The sequence below is a fragment of the Colossoma macropomum genome, unplaced genomic scaffold (assembly GCF_904425465.1).
Source record: "Colossoma macropomum unplaced genomic scaffold, Colossoma_macropomum, whole genome shotgun sequence".
NCBI lineage: Eukaryota > Metazoa > Chordata > Actinopteri > Characiformes > Serrasalmidae > Colossoma > Colossoma macropomum.
This window is the reverse complement of record NW_023494785.1, coordinates 19,418,657-19,444,037: the sequence shown is the minus strand read 5'-3', so window position 1 is coordinate 19,444,037 and position 25,381 is coordinate 19,418,657. Positions and strand designations below refer to the sequence as shown.

The 25,381-nt window shown below is 38.9% G+C and overlaps 1 protein-coding gene across 1 annotated transcript; it reads left to right on the top strand.

Annotated features, from left to right (window-relative positions):
• Positions 1–865: 865 nt before the first annotated feature.
• On the top strand, positions 866–23,681 carry sim1a (SIM bHLH transcription factor 1a). Its single transcript, XM_036586326.1, is given in 13 exon segments — positions 866–1,106; positions 1,399–1,951; positions 6,155–6,237; positions 6,962–7,051; positions 7,181–7,289; positions 7,376–7,461; positions 8,346–8,545; positions 9,694–9,800; positions 10,893–11,040; positions 18,746–18,911; positions 20,664–21,069; positions 22,076–22,495; positions 22,498–23,681. Coding segments are annotated over 12 exon segments (2,259 nt in total). The 5' UTR covers positions 866–1,106; positions 1,399–1,776; the 3' UTR covers positions 22,767–23,681.
• Positions 23,682–25,381: the final 1,700 nt, after the last annotated feature.

The window sequence follows — 25,381 nt, the reverse complement described above, 5'->3', positions numbered from 1 at the left end:
TATATATATATATATACATAAAATGTGTGTGTTTTATATGTACGTGTGTGTGTGATTATAAATATATATCAAATAGTGTATTTTTTATTTACTTTTATATAATATTAAATTCGGTCACTGTTTTTCTGCTTTTTGAATGAATACGCTTTACGCTGGTGTGTATTTGTTGTATTATTTGTATGTATTTGTTATTTTAATTTTAAGAACGATTAACCCGCTTTTTTTATGAGCTAAAAAAACATTGTTTCAAAAAGATGACTACATTTGTCTTTACTGGCTAAAATTAAGGCAAATTTATTGATAAAGCCCTACGAATTATTTTTTTTTTTCCCACGTTTTAAACAAATAAACAAACAAACAAACAAACAGGCGCTGGAAAAGCCATCAGCGCACTAAAGGTTCTAAAGTGAATGACAGAAATCAGCAGCACGTCGCGACCTTCAGGGTCCCTCACTGCTGCAGACGTTCTCCTCTAGATCTGATGTCGACGCTTCTGAGGTGACCATTAGCGTAAGAGCGCGCGCCTAAATATTAGACGCAAATGTATTTCGGCGCAGAGGTGAGGAGTTCGCCTTTCACACAAACCCACATTTCAGTTCCAGCGCTCACATCTGAACGCTCACTGGGGACTGGCACTTTCTTTTTTCCCCCACCTGTTTTCAGACAGGCCCCGCCCTCTTCGCTCGGCTTAGCCCTGATTGGGCGGACTGCTTTTGAGTTTGAGCTGTTGGCCAATCGTAGCGCAGAGAGGCGAAACAATACGCGCCAATCCCAGTGAAGTGGGCGGAGCCTGACAGAATACAGGTAGGAAAACAAAAACAAGGCCGTGTTTGCCCAATAAGAGCAGGACTTGGTGGGAGAGAAACAGGGGGCGGACCGCTCAGCAGAAACGGGCTGGAGAGTTTGGGGCAGTGAACGGCACGAAACTCTCTCTCTCTCTCTTACACACACTCGCGTTCCTCCAACAGACATTTGTGGATAAAATGTTGCCCTTTTTTTCGGCTTTTGTCTTGGAATTGTGTGCCGTGAAACAGGAGTGTGGATATTCCGTGTTGTGGGATGGTCTGCCCAGGAGGAGGAAATGAAAGTTTGACTTGGAAGGAAAGGTGAAGTTTTTTTTCACTCTGTAAAACTGTTGATATATTGAGGTTATTTTTTGCAGATTAGACAGTTATTGTGTTTTTTTGACTGTTTTATAAATGTTTTCTAGTAGTGTCCTCTCAGTAAACACGTCCATTGGTCTGTGTAAGTTAGAGCAGTGGACTAGTGAAGGCTAATGAGTAACTAACTCACTGCTGTAATATCTGTTGTCTTCTTTATTCTTACGCTAAATTCTTCTAGGGCTATGCTGGAATGTACGTCCTGAAATGACACTCTGGGCTTGTTTTCTCGTTTCAGGTCTGTGTTGTTTCTCTGAGGATGGATGTTTTCCCCATATGAAGCAGCACTGGGCCTGAGTGGACTTGCCGCTAAGTGAAGAAGTGAGCTTCCCGCAGCGGATGAAGATCCTTAAACACTGCGGTTTTCCTCCGCTATGAGGTTTCAGTGTCGCTCTGTGTTTAATATTGGTCGTTTTCAGAGTGGCTGGGTGTTTGTTGGAGGGCGCTGGAGGATGTGTGAGCTGCGTGATCAGCAGTGAAGGGCGCCGGTGCGGTCACAGGATGATGGTGAAACTGCGCTGAAACCTGAAGGTGCATGTGTGCGGTTTGCTCTCGGTTTGGGGAAGCCTGATCCAGACACTGGAGGGGTGTCACACACCCTTCAGCTCCAAAGACAATGAAAGAGAAGTCGAAAAATGCCGCCCGGACTCGGCGGGAGAAGGAGAACAGTGAGTTCTATGAGCTGGCCAAGCTGCTGCCGCTGCCCTCGGCCATCACGTCTCAGCTGGACAAAGCCTCCATAATCCGCCTGACCACCAGCTACCTGAAAATGAGAATAGTGTTTCCTGAAGGTAAGGAGGCTCAGCTCAGAGGGACCCGCACACCTTCACACAAAACAGTGCAGTATTAAAATACATTCAGAAATACCAACATTATAGTATGTTCAAAAAGTTACATTTAAACTTTACATTTAGAAAGTAAACACTGGAATTAAGTATTATTGTATTGTTGTCGGATTATTATTATTATTATTATTATTATTATTATTATTATCGACAATAATAATAACAACAATAATAAAAATAATAATCATAATGATCAGAGGCGCTTGATTGTAAAGACGAAAATGAAAACCCTTTGAACCCGGAGGAATCAGCAAAACTCGATAAGACAAACAGGAAGCTGTAAATATATAAACTGGACTAAACTGCGAATATGATATATGATAACTTGTTTTGGTGCTAAAGCTTTTTTTCTTTCTTGTTTTGTTATAGGCTAATGTATATTACAATTATATTATAATGCTATTACATATATACATATGTATGTATGTATAACCTGTATTTTACTTTTAAAGTTATTGTAGTCCTGTGTCGTGTTTTATCAGTGACGCCTCTTTCAGCTCTTATACTCTCCCAATGGCATAACTATTATTATTATTATTATTATTATTATTATTATTATTATTAGTATTATTATTATTGAGTATTTAATAATAATACATTTTGTCACGTCTTATATTCTGACTCATTTTAAAGCGTCCCAAAAGTATTTCAGGACACATTTTCCTCACTTTATACAAAAGATAAAAAAAGAATATAAGCGTGGTGTGTGTGTGTGTGTGTGTGTGCGTGTGTGTGTGTGGTGTTCAGACTCATGCAACTCCTAACAGGCGATTAGTGGTCATTTTCCAGCTCCTCTGTGCTCTCACCGGCCTGCTTTCTCTACGTGCCTGAAACCGAGCCGCGCCAATTAGCACTGCCCGATCCAACCTGCCCATCTCCCCCCAACACGCAGCAGAGACCCCCTCATACCCGCAGCACGCGCTTTAAAAAGACAAAGAAACGCGGACGTGCGGATAAGAAAGGGACTCCAGAGCTGTGGTGGTCGGGGCCAGTCCTGCAGGTCCTGATGTCTCTCACTCATCACTGTTTCTGTAGTTAGAGATGATTCAGATCTTCCGGGGTTTTTTTTTTCTCAGAAGGGAGAATTTGGAGATGGGAACATGTGATGTTGGTGATTTTTACTTTACCATAGTGGAGCAGAGAGTTCATGAGGCCTCGCGGCGCTCCATCACACTAAGGGTCTTCAGCGCCTGACAGCTGCAGGGCCATGATTGAGTCAAGGCAGAGACTCCGCAATAACAGCAGAATGACTCCGCAATAACACCTGAATAACGACAAAATAACACCTGAATAACTGGACAATAACACTAGAATAACTCTGCAATAACACCAGAATAAGTCCGTTAACTAAACAAAGGCTCTGCTGTTATTTCACATATACATGTTATAAAGTCTGCAGGAGCTTCTGTGGCACGTCTTTCTTCTTCTTTTTATTATTATTATTATTATTATTATTATTATTATTATTATTATTATTATTAATAATAATAATAATAATAATAGTATATAAATGTTAGAAGTTCCTTTTATTTTATTAGAATCTTATTCTGACATGACCCTTAACTCGCTGGTATTCCCTCTTTCCGTGTGCACTTTATAGACAGTGGGGTAATATGAAAAAAGAAAAAAGTAAATTGATTAATTTCTACATGATTTCAAAAGGAATCTCATATAGTAAATTCAGACAATTGCTGTAGTTAATTACAGAAAACTAATATTATATAATATAATCTTATAATATTAATCTATAATATTTTCACCTCAATAGAATATTAATGTAGTAGTGTCTTAAAGTGCTACATTAATATTCTATTTAGGTGAAAATATTATAGATTAATATTATTCTATAGCGCTATAGAATTATTTATAGTTTCTTACGTTATTATAGTACATCGTATTCATTAATGTAAATAGTTGGATGAATTCCTCAGCACCGTGTGGCTCTATTAAAAACAATACAATAAGAATCTAATGATATTAGATTTCAATGTGTACATCTGAGCGCAACACACACACACACACACACACACACACACACACACACACACACATACAAAGTGTTGTTATTAGACGTTGATAAATTCCCTCAGTTTCATAAACATTTTTTTTCTTGTAACTAAACTCCATTTGAAGTTACATTCCTGTTCGTTAATAAACAGGTGAGACTGCAGCAGGTAAACAGCGCGTGCTTGAATAGTTGGTCTGTGTGCGGGGGGTGTTCTGCAGACAGAGTCTCGCGCTGGAGAGCGCCATCAGTATCGCATTTTACGGCGAACAGATTTGTGCAGCATGTGCTTTGGCCATCATTTCCCCATCTTCTTCCTCCCCTTCACAGCGCGTGCACAATACGCGTGATGCGGCTTTGCTGAAGTGTGACGAACTCGCTGTGTAAGGACACTCCTCTAGTAGTCGGAGGAAAATGTTCTGCGTAATTGCCACTAAAATTTTATTTGAAAACTAAAGGAAGGCGCGGCTGCTTTACGGCTGTTATTTATGGGCTACTTTTAACACTCACCTCCACTGCTCTTCACCTGACCGCTCTGACCGCTCTGTCCGCTCTGTCCTCTCACCGCACACACACACACCCTCCCTGCAACACACCACAATCCGCGCTCACACTTTTTAAACGTTTTCGCCTGTTTCTAAGCATTTTAGTATTTTAACGGTTCCATTTTTGGTGCACAATATTAGCGAATTTAATGCTGTCCGTCCGTTATATCAGTTTTTGATGCTGCTGACTGAACTTACAGATACACTGAAAAACCTTTTTGGTGTCTTAGGTTTAAAAGGTCAGTCAGCTTACTGCAGTAAAGTGTTGAGTTAATTGAACTTGTAAGTAAACAGAACAAAATCAGTCAGTTTTCTGTTCTGCTGAATTGTTATTTGAAGTTCAGTGAGCTCCGAAATTGTATTACAGCGAGTTGATTTAGTTTTTTGAGACACCAGTTTTTCTCCCTCAGTGTAATTTTCTCTAAGAACGCGCTGCAGCTGTTTTAATGCGGACTGTTAACAGAAACAACGCGGTGGTCGCTTTGGTGACCACAATTAAGTTATTATAGCCGAGCTGGAGTCTTTCCAGCACAACCTGTAAGTTGTAAGATGGATGCAATTTTCTTGCCCTGCGAGCAGTTGAAAGGTTCCTTGTGCAGAGCTTCAGTGGATCACTCTATTCACCGCTTCAGCCTGAGAGCCGCTCTCATCTGATTTCCTCTCTTTACAAAAACTCATTTACTCTTTATCTAAACTCCCTCATGTCCAGGCGCTCCGTATTCCTGCGGGGTGTGGGGGGCAAAAAGAGGAAGGAGAAAAAGAAGAAAATAGACTCGGACTTACAGAGTGTCAGCGACCCACAACAAATGTGTACTTAAAAATCACCTGAAATTAAGACAAGGCTACCTGCAGCCTGAGGTACTCCACTAAACCAGGTACTGCACTGTTAGTGCTTTGTTGTAGGATGTACAGGCGCTTGGCGATGTGAGAGGCTCAGACACCGGATTGTAGCGCGGACAGCCTGACAGACTGACCTCTCGCCGCTTTTAGTGGGAGATGAAGCGCTGTCCCGCTGTCTCCCCGCTGTCCCCTCGCTGTCTTTGCGGTACCGTGTGATATTTTAGGAGGTGGCGATGCGCGCGCAGGCCGTGTTTGAGTTGTGGTTAAGAAATAATTAGATTGTTTCTGTTGTGTAAACCTGAAGTGTATATTTGGTTAATATTAAAATGGGAATCGGAGCTTTGCTGTGATCCTCGCACGGCGCGTGTTTGTTTTCAGAGATTTGCATTTCAATGGGGATTGCGGAAGGGCTTATGGAGCGGACAGCAGCTCCCTGTTTGTCTTATCGAGTTTTGTTGGTTCCTTCGGGTTTACTGAGTTCATTTGCATTTTTACAATCATGTTTACTGTCAATTTGATATCAAAATACCGCCTTCTTCCTCTAAAGCAGCCTGAGAGGCTTCCGGAACGAGTTCTATAATAACACATCAGCAACATCAACACGAACAGCACTGAGATGATGATAATAATAATAATAATAATAATAATAATAATAATAATGGTGATAGTGGTGATATTGATGATGATGATGATCGAGTGTATTACCGGCCTATAGAAACAGAGGTGATGTATAATTGTGTAATGAATAATGCGCTGCAGGTTTAGGGGAATCATGGGGGCACGTGAGCAGAGCGAGCTCTTTGGACAATGTGGGCCGCGAGCTGGGATCACATCTACTACAGGTACGAGCGCTTTATTATTATTATTATTATTATTATTATTATTATTATTATTTGTATATCTTCTGTGTATGTTTTTGTAAGGTTCTTTTTAGTATTTTTATAATTTTATTTTTGTATTATTTCTATGACTATCCTGAAGCTTAAATGAATATTCTGCCTGTTAGTTCCATTTCATTGTTGAAGTGCAAATCAAGAAGTTTAACATTAGCTGAGTATTTATTTATATAGCTGAGTGTTGTTTATTTATTTATTTATTTATTTATTTATTTATTCATTCATTTATTTATTTATTTATTTCAGGTTTTTCGTCAATGTTCATGATAAAGCATTATAAATCGCGCAGGCGATACGAGGCTCATACACAAACCAACCCGCTTGAAATAGAATATTTTTAATTGGCAGAGCATTTGTTACAGAAATATCTCTCTTGTGAGCTCTGAGCTCTGACTGTTTTGTGGAAAGCAAAAGTTTTGGATTATTTGCGGAAACTCGGGATTTATTGTGTTTTATGTTTATTTACATATTTATTTTGTTACGTTTAGATGGAAACTGATTCGGAGGCTGCGCTACTGCGTTACTGTGTTACTGCCTCACTGCGTTACCGTGTTACTGCGTGTTTCCGTTAATCTACTCAAAATTCGGAATATAAACGTGTGTGTGTGTGTGTGTGTGTGTGTGTGTGTGTGTGTGTGTGTGTGTGTGTGTGTGTGTTTGTTTGTTTCAGACGCTGGACGGGTTTATTTTCGTGGTGGCTCCTGATGGGAAGATCATGTACATCTCCGAGACCGCCTCAGTGCACCTGGGGCTGTCACAGGTAAAGTGCTCTGATTGCTCTCCTCTGCTCTGAGTTTCTATTACCGGCTCCTGCTTTATTATTTGTACTTTATTCGTTAAGCTCGCGCGCTGCGCGTTTGACTGAGATGACAGAGGCTCATTTTAACAGGTAGAGCTGACGGGAAACAGCATTTATGAGTACATTCACCCTGCTGACCATGACGAGATGACCGCGGTACTGACCGCGCACCAGCCCTACCATTCACACTTCGTACAAGGTAGAGAGAGATCACACTAAACACACACTCCCCCTGAGCCCCCTTCATCATCTAACCCCCCCTCCATCTCTCTCTCTCTCTCTCAGAGTATGAAATGGAGCGTTCTTTCTTTCTGAGGATGAAATGCGTCCTTGCCAAGAGAAATGCAGGTCTGACCTGCGGCGGATATAAGGTAGTTTTGAAATTTGAGTTTTTGCACCTGTTAGAGATCTTTATATTTAACTGTTTTCAGTTACATTGAAGAAACAAAATCTTCAGAAATTTGTAACAGTGGAAAATATAGTTCTGCTGATGAAACTGGAATTATAATAAAATGATAAATGAATCTACAAGTTACCATAATGTAACCATTCTTGTGGCTCAACAGTGAAACAATTCTAGGCAAAACAGAAATAGATAGATAGATAGATAGATAGATAGATAGATAGATAGATAGATAGATAGATAGATAGATAAAATGTAATATAATGTGGAATTATTGTGATGTACAGTCAAATGCAAAAGTTTTAACACCCCTGATCAAATTACGTTTTGTTGATGCTCTAAGTGAAAATAATTTAACACATCCTCTGCAGAGAACACACTCAAATATAACTTTATTTTCTGCAGATTGTCGTGCCCAATTTCTAATCATTTGGTGAGTTCAACATAGTGGATGAAATAAAAAATTAAATAAAATTATAAGCTCTTCCAAAACCTTTCCAGAGGCCATATTTTATGTTTGTTTTGCCCAATATAGTAAATTCAGCAAATAAACAGAAATTGTGCATTGAAAGTCCTCTGTAGAGGATGTGTAACTTGCTTTCTATTAGAAAATCCATAGAAACATTTGTGTTGACTGTATTTCACTTATTATCCTTTTATTGTTCTGTGCTGTTCTAACTGTGAACGGTGCAGATCTCAGTGTTCATGATGAAGTTACGGATCCAGCAGTGGTTGCGTGATACAGCAGCATGTACTATGTTTGTGACTGTTGGTGGGATTTACTGTTAAGTTGTGTGCATGTATGGTATATTATTTCACATGTGTGGGGGGGCTGTCTGTTTACTCCTGCAGGTGATCCACTGCAGTGGCTACCTAAAGATACGTCAGTACAGTCTGGACATGTCTCCATTTGACGGCTGCTACCAGAATGTGGGGCTGGTAGCTGTGGGCCACTCGTTGCCCCCCAGTGCAGTGACAGAGATCAAGCTCCACAGCAACATGTTCATGTTCAGAGCTAGCCTGGACATGAAGCTCATCTTCCTGGATTCCAGGTAGATTCTCACCATCCTATTAACTATGAACATTAGGGCTGTTATTCAGTTATTAATCCTAAGAGTCATTATTCAGTAGCTACTATAAATTGTTTAGTAATTACCGTGAAATTAATATCATCACTGTCGTATGAAAACCATAGATCTTTGCTTTTATTTTTATATGTCATGTAAACACAGCGGCTGCTCTTTTCATTGTGTGAACATTTTATTATGAATGGACCAACAGAAATGGTCCAGACTTGCTTGGAATAAAGTCTAGTTACATTAATTTACATAAAAAAGACTGCAAAGTCATTTTGGAGATGCATGGGTTTGTTTGGACAGCCACAAAAGTTTTGCAGAATCGTAGGTTCGTCTAGAGTACTGTAAAGAAAAAAATTCTTAGGCTATTTGAAAAAAATCTTGAGATGTAAGCCATTTAATTTGGCAGTAAGCATTCATTTATTAAAATACACACTGGAATAATGCAAATAAACGTAGAAACATTGCATTGTGATTTTGTGACTCAGTGTGTTAGCTGAATCATTTCCAGTATTTATAGTTACCATCCAGCTTCAGCTAATCAGTCCTTTATTAAACTAAGCAGGGGTGCTGCTGATGGAATTTAAGAAACACATGTAATGGCTGGAGAGTAACGAGCAACCAAGAACCAAACCTGAGTTCTTGGCTGCTCTTGTTTATTTTACTGTATTTATGTTTCTGTATTCTAGGGTTATGTAGTGTTTTTACAGGCAAAACACTTTTACGGTCAGCATAAATAGTTTAAACAATTTTCATGGCTGCTTAAGACTTGTATACAGTGCTGTACAATTTTCTGGGGTTTAAGAATCCTGCACCTCAATACAGATCATAATAGACAATATAAATATATGTGTGTCATACAGTTCTTAAGGCCACAGATATTCAGCCCTGTGTGCAAACGTACATGTTTGCTTGTTTGTTTGTGTGTGTGCAGCTTTGTTTGAATATTTGTGTTACGTTATCTGTGTGCATGTGCACCTGTTATTTTGTGCACAACACGTATGTGTCTTCATGTTTGGCTTATATTTGTACAAATTTGGCCTACTGTGTGTGTGTGTGTGCGTGTGCAGGTGTTTGTGTGCACATTGGCAGCATAATTATTCTCCTCCATGTTTGTTTGCCAGGGTGGCAGAGCTTACTGGCTATGAGCCACAGGACTTAATAGAGAAGACTCTTTACCATCACGTCCACAGCTGTGACACCTTCCACCTACGCTGTGCACACCACTTGTGTGAGTTAGGTTTGTTTTTGCTCGTTCCTCTGGCTACCTTCGGCCCTGACAGACTCCAGTCACATTCCAGTCACAGCAACATTTTAATGCACAATTGCTGTTTATTTTCAGAATTTAATATATTGGAAAAAATAAAACAATACAACAATTTTCTTGTTCGTTTTGTTTTGTTTTCCACTATGTTAAACTCAGCAAATAAATAGAAATGAGAAATTATGCCCTAAAATTGATTTAAGTTTGCTCCCTGTAGAGGATGTGCTAACTAATTGTCACTTAGATACTCCAAAATCCCATATAATTTGGCTGGGTGTGTTCAAACTTTTGTATATGACCATATTCGATTTTTATAGCCTTGTTTTTTTTTACAGTGCCTTTTTCTTCAGTGCCTTGAAATATAAAATGCCATATTTTTGTCAATCATACTGTAATAAATGCTTATCAGTTCTAAAAATGTACTCGATATTGAAACAAGAAACCATGTTTTATTTAGCTCATATTTTTGTCAAACAATTTTTGCTTAGATTAACAGAGGCATCTTTCACCTGTTTCACTTTTACAGTCCAGCTTTAAATTTTTGCACAAAAAAAGGAAAAAAAAAAAAACCTAAAGAAAGAAAGAAAAAAAGGAAATGGTGCAACAATATATGTGATTTCTTCTTTTTTTCTGTATGTGTGTGTGTCACAGGCAGAGATTAAGACAGAGAGAGCTGTTCATACACAATGTACAGGATTGCGTCTAATAATATAGCCTATTAAGACATGAAAGTAAACAAAGAGGAAAAGACAAGTTCTTCTCAAATCATGTCAGTATTGTCAGGTTGCCAGGAAGTACTACAGTTTAGACATACAGAATGATTAATTATTTAATATGAAAAAAATAGAGAAAGTTGTGACTGCATCAGATCTTAAACAGAGTTACAATAAAGTCAAGGCTGTAAATAATTAGAGGTTTAAAGTACTGTAAATTTAACTGATTTCTATTCTCTCTCTCTCTCTCTCCCTCTGTATCTCTCTCTCTCTCTCTCTTTCTCTCTTTCTCTCTCTCTCTCTCTCTCTCTCTCTCCTCTCTCTCTCTCTCTCTCTCTCTCTGCAGTGTTGGTAAAGGGACAGGTCACTACAAAGTACTACAGGTTCTTGGCTAAGGAGGGGGGCTGGGTTTGGGTCCAGAGCTATGCAACTATTGTGCACAACAGCAGATCCTCCAGACCTCACTGTATCGTCAGCGTAAACTACGTCCTAACGTGAGTACAGCTGGCCTCTGTACCTTACTGCTCTGTTGCTGCTGTTGACAAACACATCTGCACAGCCCTTTTATCTTTGTCTCAGAAATGAAATAACTCGCTGAACAAAGAATATCAGGATCACATGTACTTGTTTATTCTCACCACATTTTCAAAAGTGTTCATTCGTGGTTACTTTTTCTCTTCCAGTTACAGTTAATTAGCGCTTGCACCACTTTTTTTTCTTCTTTTTTTGATGCAACGTTGTTAAGCAATTAAGGGAGGATAATTGCGTAATTAGAAAGCTGTCATGCAGATTGACAAGCTCGTAATCCATTTGTAATCCCTGGTTTAATATGTGTTTCACTAGTTGGGTTTCAGAAGTATTTTTGCATTTGAAATATAATGGTTTTGTTCTCTTCTGCCTAACAGCTAAAGATAGAAATAGAAAATTAAAGAGACAAAGAGCCCATGTTATGAAAAAAAAAAAGTATTTCTTTGTTTGTTTGTGAAATCAAAGAGAAACTGAGGTTTAAGGTAGTCTGTAAACCTTTAGCCTTTCAAAACTTGAACAATACTCCACAGTCCCTATGGTAATATATGGATATATATCATCATTGCTGTCCAAAAACAACAAGCATCTCCATTTTTTCAGGGTTTTTTCCACACCATTTGCGCACAGCAGCTGTTTTTTATATTTGGTGAAAATTTCATGGTAAATGGACTAACAGAAATGCTCTGAAAATTGCTTAGAATAAAATCTCTTTACAATAAATGTAAAGAACATATTGTCTTCTCCTGTAATGTTACTGCATTGGAGATTTTTTGACAGCAACAATATGAAAATTAAACTGCAAAAACATCCCAATTTCAATTCACAGTTTTTCTGATATCATACAGCAGTGCATTTACATTTATCCATCTATTCAGCCTACAGCAGTTTAACTCTTTTCCATTCATGTTAATGTTATGAAGATTTATTGTAGCTCAGACTGCTTTTCAAATGAGGCAGCCAATCAAAACAGAGATCATTTACATATATCAGTCTTTAATTTATGTTATGTTATATATTAAGTTAGTGTGATAACAGTGCTAGGCAAGCCTCTAAAATAAATGCTCAGTAGCCACTGTAATAGGGACAGTACCTTTACAGGTGCTATAAGGAATTATGGATGACCAGTTGTAACTTGCGACTTTGTACTGAGACGTCAGGACTAACTATAGCATCAATAGTACAGTGCACGCTTCATGTCACCCCCATTGCCTCCATGAGAAACCTATTTCTAACCACAGAGCACGTGTCAGCTTTAGCTGGATGCTCATAAATGGAGTTAAATATTTATAATTTTATATGTAAATATTGTCTAGGCAAAAGATATTTATACAATTTCCATCAAATATTGTACATGCAGAATTTCATGAAAGACTGCTTAGTCTTAGTCTAGTGCTTCGTAATCCCAGTCCTGTTGTGCCCATGCTCTACACGTTTGCATGTTTGTGTTTTCTCTGTTCAAACACATTTAAACCAATTTATGAGATTGTTTTTATAGATAGTCATGCGTAGATGTATGAGTAGGTATTTGAGAGGATTTCTCAATGAGTGCATGCTGCCTATATCTGCATATATGTTAATTATGCAACATTCTTGCCATATATCTATTTTTTGCATTACTTTGATTACCTGTAAAACTTTAGGAATGAGGAATTGATTATAATTTGCATAAATAAAACTGTAATTAGTGGTGTAATATATTGGATTACTCAGTTGGTCTGATTGCTTTTGGATTACTTTCAGTTTTTCAGCCAGGTTTGTTTGTTTGTTTATTTGTATATCTCTTTTCTTTTCTCAAGAGTGCTTAGCCTGGATTGGCCTAATTAGTGCTAATGCATGTACAAAGGGACAAACTGCTATGTATAGACGCATCGCTGGTTAAAGTCATTAATGTGCTGTCTGTGCAAATAAGTAAATATATTTGTAGACATAAATGTCTGTAGCAACAACTGCCAGAGTGCATCTGCTAAAACATTTGTGGAGTTGTGCCCTCATGCTTGAGTCCCAGCTGTAGCAAGTACTGTTTGTGCCCAAGAGTCCGCTGATTAGGAGGCAGCGTGACAGAGCCTGGTGCTCCAGCCAGTTTATGACTTCCTTACTGTAGAGGCTCCTCAAAAGGAGAAAGGAGAGACCACCAACTGTACTGCAGTATAAAATGAAGCCATGATGACCCCCACTAACCCACCAGATGTGTCCTCCTGTCAACTAATCACACTATGTGCCGCTCTGCAACATGTTTCTAGCTTTAAAACTTTACTTGGTGCAGACTTGGTGGTGAGTGTACACTTCCGCTTTGTCAGCATCATTCTGATCATGCAACCTTGCGCACGCCTGCTGGCATGAGCAGCATAAATTAGTATGCAGCCGCACACTCCACACACATTGGAGAAGGTGTATTGGCCTTTAATCCCTATATTAGTGGAGCTGTTGTGTGGTGTGTGGCGAGAGGCTTGCAACATGGGGAACTGGACATGGTTAAATAGGAAACATACTTTATGAAACTACATATCGTTGTTGTCGATGTAGCGTAGTTGGTAACACTTCTACCCTGCACACAGCAGACTGAAGTTTGATTCCCAGCCCAGACAGGCACACCAAGCTATGCCAATAAGAGTCTGGGAGCAAGACTCCTAATGCTAAATTTGCCAACAAGATTGATTTGTAAGTTGTTCTAGATGCCAAATGCTGTAAATTGTGCCTTTATTTATATGGTTTGTTGTCAAAATGGCCATAAAGTACAAGTTATTCATTTTTGAGCATCAGGAAAGAACAGAGAAAACATACATATATGTAACAGAAAATTACACCTTTATTACAGCATCTTTTCTTTTGAGACATTTTCAGTTTTTCAGAGAAATCTGCAGGAATGTGTTTATACACCTCCAAAGTTCAGTCTTAAAAATTGGTTGCATTTTCTACTTCTTAAGATCGAAGTAATCCCAAACACAGTGATGTGGTCTGGACTCTGGGGTGGTCAGTCTATTGTTCTGTGAACATTAGCAGCTTCTTTGTTTGATTTTTACTTTTTACAGTAACAGCTTCTTGACAGCTACATGTCCTTTCAGACTCATAGTGTTGAGTTGTCTTCTCACAGTGGAAGCATGGACAGAAACACCTGTGGATTTTTCAGATCTGAAGCAAAAGTGGAGCTTGATTTTCTCCTCTCTCTCAAAGATGAAAGGTTTAAGTACCGTTTATCTGATGGTGACAGTTTTGGTGGTTTACCAGGTTTGGCATGGTTGTTCGGAACCCCTTTTCTATATCTATAATAACTTTTTAAACTCTTTTTTCACTTATTTTCCTTTGACTTTCTCTTCCTTATACACGTGGGTTATCTTATATCTATATATAGAAATGTATCCTGAAAAATGAATTCCTTGTACTTAATGCTCATTTTGACTCCAAATGAGTTAAATGAAGTCTGTGACTTTTGCACAGTGCTGTTTATGTAACAAGACATTGTTCCAAGTCCATTTGGACCATTCACATTGGTCAATTGTTTATAATGTGTTTACACTCTCAGAGTTGCAAAGTTTTAAAATAGGGATGAAACATTTCAGTTCTTTAAAACATATAATAACCAAATTGAACATGTGATAAAATGACATCTTGGTCATATTTTGGCAGTGTGATTACATAATTTAAATAACATGCTGTTAGGTATTTGCAATACTCTTAGAACTCTTCTGTGCTGCTAGTGATCAGTACTCACAGCTTTCTCCCTCAGCTCTTTGTTGAGAGAGTCATGGCGTGGCTGTGTTAGTGCTCTGCTCTCAGGTGGGAAGTTTCTCTCTCTTTAAAACAACATGCCCAGCTGTGTGTCTGCTCCATACACAAATTATATGCTAGAAGGAGGGAGTCAGGGCTGATTTATTTGTCATGCATTCATTCTGATAAAGCAGATGCATTATCACTACAGACTTTCCACTGGAACTCTCCGGAAAGAATGAAGCGGCTCTGGCAGAGGAGCCATCCTTCATGTCGGGCCTGAGAGTGAGGGCTGCACGGATGAGTGAAACGTCGTGTTTTTGCCTTCGCTCATCCAGGAAGCACTATGGAACCGGTGCCAATGCTTGGGCCCATTCAGTCTGCTTGTTGCAGGTGTGAATGACTGCAGTCCATAAAAGCTTCCATTAAGCAATAGAGGTGGTGCATGTTCACACTGATGTGAGGCTGGCAACAGCTTCATACAGCTCCCCAAGCCCACAGTCATAAAAAGAAGTGTTTATGAGCTTTAATTAATAGGCTGTAAAGATGATGAGTGTTTATAGCGCACAGCTTGCTAAGTGTGTTGCTGAGAGTTCTTTTCCTTCCCCATTATGATATGCATGCATTTGATTCATGGATCAGTGCGCTTATTCCATTGAGAAAGTCTGTTCAGGAGGGGTTTGCTCTCATGAGTGTGAGTGATGGTGTTGAGACTTGCTCCCAGTTTGACCCCTTCACATGTGTGTGTTGTGTCATAATTGCAAAGCTAATCTTTGCTCGCTGCAGAATAAGGTGAATGTGTCTGGCCCCTTTTCATGGCTGTTATCAGAATGTGCGTTTGTTCACACACTGACTGCAGTAGGAGGTGTGAAGTAAGAGTCTGTCTGTGTGTGCGTGCGTGCGTGCGTGTGTGTGTGTGTGTGTGTGTGTGTGTGTGTGTGTGTGATGTCTGTGTATTGTAAAACTGAGGCTGGCCACTCTGTTGCCTCACCTTCTGGCTGTTTTGGCTTCTGTCTATGGCCTGTGACCCTAGATATAGATCCCTATTTACCAAGAGACTATGGCTCACTCAGGTTTTATAGGGGATATGTAGGTGTATGTGTACATGTGTTAGTGTGAGTTTTGATACAGTTTCAGGATAAAAAATCAGACAGCAGGAGTAGCCTACAGTGTGAGAGTCTAAAATAGGGTCTTGACTTTGATAAGAGCTTGTAAATTAAAGGTACATGTTTCCAGGGGTACAGTAAAGGTCGAAGAGATTAGGACGATTACAAGGACCCCAAAGAGACAGAGTCCCACACAAATTGTACCCTTTTTTTGCATGTGATTTATAGGCTTTACAAAGTATTCTTTATGCATTCAATAATTGTAAATAGTAGTTTACATACAGTGCTAACAGTGCATCGTGCATTCTATCACCACTCCACTGGCCCTTCTGTGTAAACATTCAGAGGTTTAGCCTGGTTATGGTTTGTAAGAAGAGCGAGACTTTTCAAAAAGATCAGGAAAAAATAAGAACTGCAGAAACATGGAAGTCAACTGATGGTAAAAGTAGGTTATAGAGGCGAAGGCGATGTAGAAAGTGATCCGGTGTCCACAATGTATGCTACGAACACTTTGTAGTCTCCTCTTCTATCTTTTGGCCTGGATAAAGTACAAATTAAAAACAGACTATCTCCATTACTCTAGGATTGAATTTAGTGATTTACAGCTGGATAAATGAGTATCAGTTCTATACTACTCAAAAACAGTTAATTATTGAATCATGCTTTGACAGCAAAGATGCAGTGCTTTTAAAGAGAGAAACATACTTTCATACAAAAACTTCAGTCAGTTCCATGCAGTCATGTTGCTTATCATCAAATTCTCAACTTGCTGTATGCTACGGATGACAGTAATAGTTGGAATTCAGGAGCTAAAACAAAAAGGTAGAGTTAGGAGAACTATGCCACATTTTAATATTGTGACAGACTCTGTTAAGGCAAGTTAAGCAAGGGGCCCATGCATGAAATTTTCAGGGGGCCCAAAATTCCTATGAGTGGCCCTGCATATTTCATGTTTTTAAACTGAAAGGGCTAAAACATTTCCTGTTGGTTACTGAGGTTAAATGTAATTTAATATGCATAGAGCTTTTTACAGGCAAGATTGCCACCAAACAGCTTTACAGTCAGAACTCACAAACTGAGAGGTAGGGCTAGAGTGTTGGTGGAGAGATAGATTTAGTGAAACATTGGAATAGTTAAAGAAGATTTGGGAAAGTATGTTAGGGTTATAAAATTCCTACAACACATAGCACATGCACTAGTGTTCACAAGTTTGGAATCACAATTCAAAGTTTGAGATCACTATTTTCAATAAAATACAAACAAAGCTGTTGCAGATAAACACATTAAATGATTCTGTTATGGTGCTGCTACTTGACACCTGAAAGTTTAGATGTGTCCAGAATTACAAACAAAGCCGTAGATGATTCCTTGACTAAGAAAGCAGTAAAACATTGAGAATGAAGTTATACTAAAATTAGTGCCCAGAATGCTTCATATTTGAAATATTAGTGAGTAAACATGTTCCCATATTCAATAATAAGATATATTGCAATATTATATTGTTGTTATTATGGACACTTTGAAATCCTGTCACTGCGTTTTGTGACTGTTTTGTGATTTCGTGCTTTAGTTGATGTCTCTACAGCTGCTTAGTGTGTTATTCATCTGAGCACCTTCACAGCTCATGCTAAAAGTTGCAACATCCTTTCATACTCTCTGTGCTGTCTAGAATATAAAAGGTCTTCCAACCAGCCTGAAAAAAAAAAAAGGGTAAACCAAAGATATGATGTCCGTTAAGATTACAAGATTGTACATGTCATGTATAGGGTTTTTTTTAATACAATTTTTTGCGATATCATGAACCAATATAAAATGCTAAGTAATTATTGTGATATTACATGTTTTGTATAGGCACATGCCAAGAGGTGATTCAATCAGAGGCAGATAACTTAGCAAGAAATTGCCAGAAATAAATAATCACACTCTATTATTTATCATTTAGTAACATTTTGTTTTTCCAAAAAAAAACAAAAAACAGATTGAAATACCTCTGGCTTGAAGTATTTTGGTCTACAATGTCTAAGTTAAAAGTGAAGAAAATAACAGCAAAATGATTCCAAACTTTTTAACAGTGTACATATGATCCCATGTTCTGACGCTGTAGAAAAACTGTTGCATGTGTTTGCATTTCTGTCTCCTTTCAAGATGTTTCCCTCTGTGCTCGTTGCTACGTGTCTACATATTGTTGGAGTGATGCTGCAGGGTCTCTAGAGGAGCACATGGCTCTATCCTTGGCTGGCGTGCTCTCTGGACACAGTTTTCTTTGTCTGCGAGTTGATTCATCATAGGGAGCAAAATCCATACCACACTTTACTCAGAAATCAATTCCCATTTCCTAGTTATGCCTCATGTGGGATCTGCTTGTGAGCTTGATTTAGCCAGACATAGCTCTTAATCTCACTGTGTATTTGAACGGAGACGCTTGCCCTCTGCCATGTGTTTGTAAAAGCCTTGCACCAATCCTACAGGAGAAACAATGGCTTCCAACTGCACCGCCTCCTCTCAAACACACACACACACACACACACACACATACACACACACACACACACACACACACACACACACAAATGCTTTCTCTCTGTCTCTCTTACACACACATACGTGCACGTCATTGTCTCACAAATGAGCAACTGCGTCTTAATTACCAAACAGATGTTGGCTCACATTTACAGCATTGAAAGAGCTGAAATAAAATGCCCCGGTACACAAAAACACACTGGAGACACACTTGCACAAACAACATTACACACCACTCTGCCGGAGACCTTGCCTTTGTGTAATGAAAGTATTGATTTTAATCCTGCTGAGTGCAATACCTGTTGAGCTTCAGCTGTAATGTTGCCTTTTCTCTCAACAGGGACACAGAGTATAAAGGTCTACAGCTATCCTTAGACCAAGCGACGTCCACCAAGCCAGCCTTCACCTACAGTAGCCCCTCCAACCCCATCAGCGACAACAGGAAAGGGAATAAAAGCAGGGTGTCCCGCACCAAACCCAAGACACGGCTCTCCCCCTATTCGCATGTGAGTATACACTCTAACTGTATGAATATGATGTGGCAAAGGTTCTCACAAATGAATATGCAACTTTTTCTGAGGTTAGCTGTTTTTTTGTGTCATTGGGTTAACATTAGTATGGTGACAAATTTGGCCCTGTGATTTCCAACCTGACAGCCGACATTGAAATGTTTCATTAAATTGACTGAGATTTTTGGCAACATTCTGTAAAGCTTATACAAACCTTGCAGGAGTGGCTACTTTTGAGCTGAGCATGGTTAACTAGTCAACTAAATTAGGTAGGGCAAACCATGTCTGTTAGAGCTAGGCCCTCAGCTCAGTCCACAAATAAAGAAACTTGGTCAAAAAATACCTCTACAATAATGCTAATTTCTGCTCACGCCCTTATGGGATTCTATTAGTATGTTAGCGTTGATTTGCACGGACATTTTTGGTTGTTCTAGATTAAAGATGGACATTTGAAGCTTGTAAAACACATTCTATGTTTTATTTGAAGCTTCTAACATACATGTTAACACATTTTATCTTGCATGTAGTTTTCCATTACTAGCATCTGACTGAAATGCATTGGTCACACTACTGCTTTTTTGTTACAGTCATTGATGTATCTAGGACCAGGGTTGGGATGTATTGGAATACAAGTATTGGGAATACATATTCACAATACAGAAATTAAATATCTGTATTTGGTCCAAGATACATTTTATAAAGGTAGTATTCAAAATACAGTTGCTTTTTATATTTTTAGTTTAGTTACATATAATATATATAATTATATCTACACACATATATACATAGAAAAATGTTTTTTGAAGCCTGAGTAGACTGATTGATCACTGTGATGAACCAGTTATTCAGCAAGTGTTAATAAACTTCTTTGGGGGATGACTGATAAGCTTAGCTTTGGTGTTTGGACTTGCATTGTATTCTCTGACAAATTACATTCATGCCATTAACTAAAAAATCACATAGCTACTCACTTTATAGTGAAATTTTTGAGATTTTGTGATTGGGATTTGGTGAGTTGTTGGCTTAGGTCATGAAAGGGCAGTGGAAGTATGGAAGCAGCAGTGTACTGAAGTAGGTGATAAGAGTCAAAATAACATTAAGAAGTTTGTATTCATTTTTGTATTCATTGATCCTTTCCTCTCAAATTTGGTTCCCCCTTTTGTAAATTAAAATGTGATTGAAAAAATGTGGTTCCTCTCTCACTCACTAATTAAATTATAGGACTTCAGTCCAGCTCCTAAATTTATATATATATATATATATATATATATATATATATATATACTATTTATTTATTTATTTATTTATTTTATTTTATTTTTTTACACAACAATCCTTAGGCCTTTTCTGGAGACCTGAAAGTCCCTGAGGGTTCCCCTCTGATTAGATTTAATAACACATAAGTAAGGATATATTTTTATCTTGTATGTAGCAGTTTTCTGTTGCTAGCATCTGACTGAGATGTACTAGTTACACTACTGCTTTTTTGAAACAGTCAGTGATGTTTCTAGGACCAGGGTTGGGATGTAACTAAATACAAGTATTGGGAGTGCATATTTCCCCAATACATTATTACATATGTATGTTTATATATACTTTGAGAAGTATGATAATTATGGACCCAGGATTGGGAATCACTTTTCTATAGGAACAATAGCTATGGGCCGGACCATAGATAAGCAGCACAACGCAGATTTAGTATTGGGTTTCAGTGAGTGTTGATGGGTTTGTCTGTGTGGTTTTGTGCAGTACCCAGGCTTCCACACGGAGCGCTCTGAGTCGGATCAGGACAGTAGCCCATGGGGTGGGAGCCCTCTCACTGACTCCGCTTCTCCTCAGCTATTGGAGCAGAATGAAAGCATGGATGCGTCCTGCGTCTACCGCCAGTTCCCGGAGCCACGCTCGCTTTGCTATAGTCTGCCTCTTTCTGAGGAGCACCATGCCTCTGCTGACCACCAGAGCCACACCCATTCACAGGCCTGCGAGCGGGGGCGCTGTGAGGCTGGCCGGTACTTCTTGGGTACTCCTCAGGCCGGGCGAGAGGCGTGGTGGGGTGCAGCCCGCTCAGTCCTACCTCTACCCAAATCTCCACCTGAGAATGGAGATGGGTATGAGGGTGTGATGCCTCATATCACATCCATCCACAGCCTGCATGGTGAGTCTCTCTTTAAGTCAGAGTGAGTCTAAGGGTTTTGGTTCCTTTTTGGCTATATTCACATGACAAATTCAATTCTGTTCTCATCATGGTCATAAAGCCACATATAAGATACCTGTCCAATCTATGACTACATCTGATAGTTGCTCCAGTGTGATGTAATAAGATCAGATTTTTTGTTTTCACGCAATTTGGAAAAAATCAGATCTGTGTCATATTTATCAGATTTGTAGTCTCACAAATCAGACTTCTATTATCAGAGAGTCTGGTAGGTTTCATGTCCAAAACCACCTTTATATACTTTCATGTCCCCTTCAGTCACTCTCTCTGAGAATTAATTATTGTTTTGAACCCCCCCTCTATATGTGAAGAAAAATGGTAATGAGGCATGAAATTTTGCTGCTGCATAAAAAATCTCTTTTACTTACAAAGTAGAATAAGTATACAAAGGTGTATCAAGCCTGTTCAAACTATTTACAATAGTCAATTGCTTTTTTATGTTTTGTTTTTTCACTGGAAGGTAATAATATGCAATAATATAATTACTTTTGTGCTATTTATAGATGTAACACAAAGCCAAGATCTTTAAAATGGTTTCAAGTTAACTAAATAATTATAATGTCTTTAAAGGGGAATTCCCAAATTTTTAGTTAGTCAGTATATACCACTCATAGGCTTCTACAGTTTATCAAATAAAATGGCAAAAGTGCATTCAGAAATTTCACTATACCACTAATGTTGCAAAACAACACTCACCAACAGTTGTGCTGTTCTTTCCACTTTATGATAAAAACTAATAAAGGACAGAACCCTTAAAACTCACTGCTCTGTACTGGACTAACCAGTAGACAGAATTGCATACACACAGCAGTGTAGACCATCAATCAAGGTGTAACTGACAAAATTCCAATAGTTGTGGCCATTTTAGTGTACAAAACATGTGCCTCCTCAATCCTGTGAAAGTAGCTTTTGACACAGAGATAATGGTTCTTTCTCCTGCTTGCAGTGAGGGGCCACTGGGATGAGGACAGTGCAGTCAGCTCACCAGATGGTGGCTCGGCTAGTGACTCAGGGGACCGGTACCGAGGGGACCACTTCCGCTCGAGTCCTCAGGAGCCCAGCAAGATTGAGACACTGATCCGGGCTACGCAGCAGATGATAAAAGAAGAAGAAAACCGACTACAGCTGAGGAAGGGCAACACTGAGCCACTGGGCCCTGCGAACGGCCTAGCTAAGAGTCACGGCTCCTGCTTCAGCACAGAGTTCCCCCAGGCGGCCCTGCAGGGCTCCGTGTGTCGGGGGCCGGCTCAGGTGATCAGCCCTGCGCCTAGTCCTGCCCCTCTGTCCCGCCTCAGCAGCCCTGGTTCTGAGCGGCTGGCCAAAGCCAAAGACTTTTTGCAGACTGAGCTGTCATCTCCACAGCAGCACAGCACCAGCTAGCCCTAACTGGCTCTTGCACCACGTCCCCCACCCCAGCACTCTACCCCTCTCACCCCCGCCAGTACCTGGACAAACATGCAGCCTATTCCCTCACAGGCTACACACTGGAGCACCTCTATGAGTCAGACAGCTTCAGAGGCTACTCACTGGGCTGCGCAGGCTCCTCACACTATGAAATGGCCTCTCACTTGCGCATGCAAGCCGAACAGCCGCCCAGCCATAAAGGAACCTCCGTCATCATCTCCAACGGCAGCTGACGCTTAGCAACACACTCTCCGTGACTGGGCTTGTCCCCACTGTTTTTTTCCCCAAAGGGACTAAACACAAACTTGTTTTTTTCTTTGTTTGTTTGTCTGTTTTGAGAGCTTTTATGTTCCTATTTGCATTGCTGTAGATGAATTCTAGATTTCAGTATTAAGGGATATCAAGGGAACTTCATTCATGCATTTAAAAGGCAGTTCAGATGAACTTCAAATATTTTAAATAGTCAATATTTTACACTGCATAACCACTATTTTACAAGCGAAGCGGAAACAATGTGGTTATTTTTTCTTTTTTTTCTTTTTTTAATGCCACAAATTATACACAATCTGGTAGAGGAAGGAACTGGTCAGAGTAATTAGCTTAACTTTTTCCAAATACCCGTGTCTGGGGAAAAGACAAACCCATAATTAAAATGTTAATATGTTATTACATTGAATGTGAGTTGACAAAAATTTCAGTGCATTTACCATGTCTTTACAATCAGCATTGCTGCTTTCATCTTGCCCGTACATGAAGAAGAGAATGAATGACCTGATTGTCTCAAAGAATCATAATGATTTAAGTCACATTTGCCACTTTTTGACAAATGTGACAAATTTCCTTTGTATTATGCTTTTGAGTACTGCCATTTTAAAGCCTTCATGTCTTCTTCAGTCTTTCTCCCTGACAAATAATCATTGTCTTGAATTTAACCCCCCTTCAAGGTATGAAGGAGAATGAATAAGACATTAAATTTTACTGCTGCATAAACAAACATCTTTTTGCCTGAAAAGAAGCATAAATATACAAAGGAGTATCAAATATGTTCAAACTGTAGGCAATTGCTTTTTGATAATTTTGTTTTTTTTTTCTATCATGAGTTTAACTGGAAGGTTGTAATAATATCATTACTTTGCTATAATTATAGATGTAACACTAGGCCAAGATTTTCCAAACTGTTTAGTTAAAGATGCTAGATAATGACTTTAAAGAAGAATTCTATTTTTTTCCCCAAAAATTATTTTTAGCCAAAAATTACCACTCATGGGCTTCTATAGGTTATGAAATGAGACCATAAAAGGAATTTTTATATGTAAAAGGGAAAAATAGAAATTGCAATGCACCACTAATGCTGCAAAACAATGTTCACCTATAGATGTGCTATTCTTTCTACTTTATGGTAAGACCTGATAAACAACAAAATACTTAGAACCCACCCTGGTCTATTTCACTGTTCTGTGCTCAGTTCAGTGTGGTGGGTAGTGATGTGTTTCTATACATCATTATTTTTCACTGCATTTGAGCATGTCAACTGTAGTCTCTTCACTGTCACGCACTGGAACACCAGTAACTGAAGCTACTATGACTAATAGAAAAATGAAAATACTCTTTATAATTGGCACAATAGCCCAAAGGTGTGATGTTCTTTGAATATTGAATTTTTGCAGTTTTTATGCTCATAATTGTACAAAACCATTTTGACCCTGTGTGTAGTTCTGTGCCCTGTGGAAGCGTATGAGTGGTAATTGTATGTTAGATTCACACATTGTGTAGGGTGTTAAAACTAGTATCAGAAAACTGGATTTTTTTCTTCCTTTTCAAATGTTTCACAGCATTACCCGAAACCAAGCCAACCCAACCTAAATCACTCTCTGGAAATTCAGCTCTGAAGCTACAGTTTGCGTTTGACCGTTTTTAGCAGGGCAACAAAGATTATGCAATTGTAAAGACCTCTTTTTCTTTTATTTCACCCTCGTGGCGTGATGGGGGAGATGATGTAGGCACTCCTGCTGTTCAGTGAGTTATGAAGTGGCTGCAGGTTGTAGCTGATGAGGCCGGATGTGAGGATCAGTCTGCTGTGCTGGAGTGAATGAGCATGGAGTGATGAAGGACAGAAGGACAGAAGGACTCGGGTGGAGGAGTTGCAGTATGCGTGCTGCTGGGAGACGTGTTAGGGAGCCAAGGGGATGCGAGACTGATACAGATGGACGATTATAGGGGAATACTCTGAGGTTCCCCTGCTCTCGGCCTGCCGGGTGGGAGAAACTGGCTCACTTTTTTTGTTTGTTCGTTTGTTTTTTTGTTTTTTTTCCACAGCAAGAGAAATCCTTCTCTAAATTTATTTATAATGTAAATACGCTCAAATATGTTTTGATGCACAAGTGGCAAATGTATTTATTATGTGAATGAAAAAAAAAAGGTTTTCATTTTGGTTTTAAATATAGTTCCAATTAAACCAGTGTGTCTTCTTTAATTCTCTTATTTTTTAAATCACTATAACATAGTTATTATATTGTAATTACAACAACAATTTTCAAATATATATTAATACTTTTGTACAATGCTTATTAGTAGGTTTATTTGATTTATTGATTGCACTTTTGAAAAAGAGGAATTAGGACAAAGGAATTAGGGTAGTGATAGAGACATTTTAGTCAGTCCTTCCAGCTGAATGAGAGAAACATGCAGACATGTTCAGTAAAGTTGCTTTTCCTAAGCTGTGTGACTGCACTTTAAAAGATCTCACAACTGTTTAAATAAAAAATCATAAAGACAAACACCAAAATAAAACATTATTGTAACTAATTAGAGCTTCAATTTGAGCTCTTTATATATATATATATATATA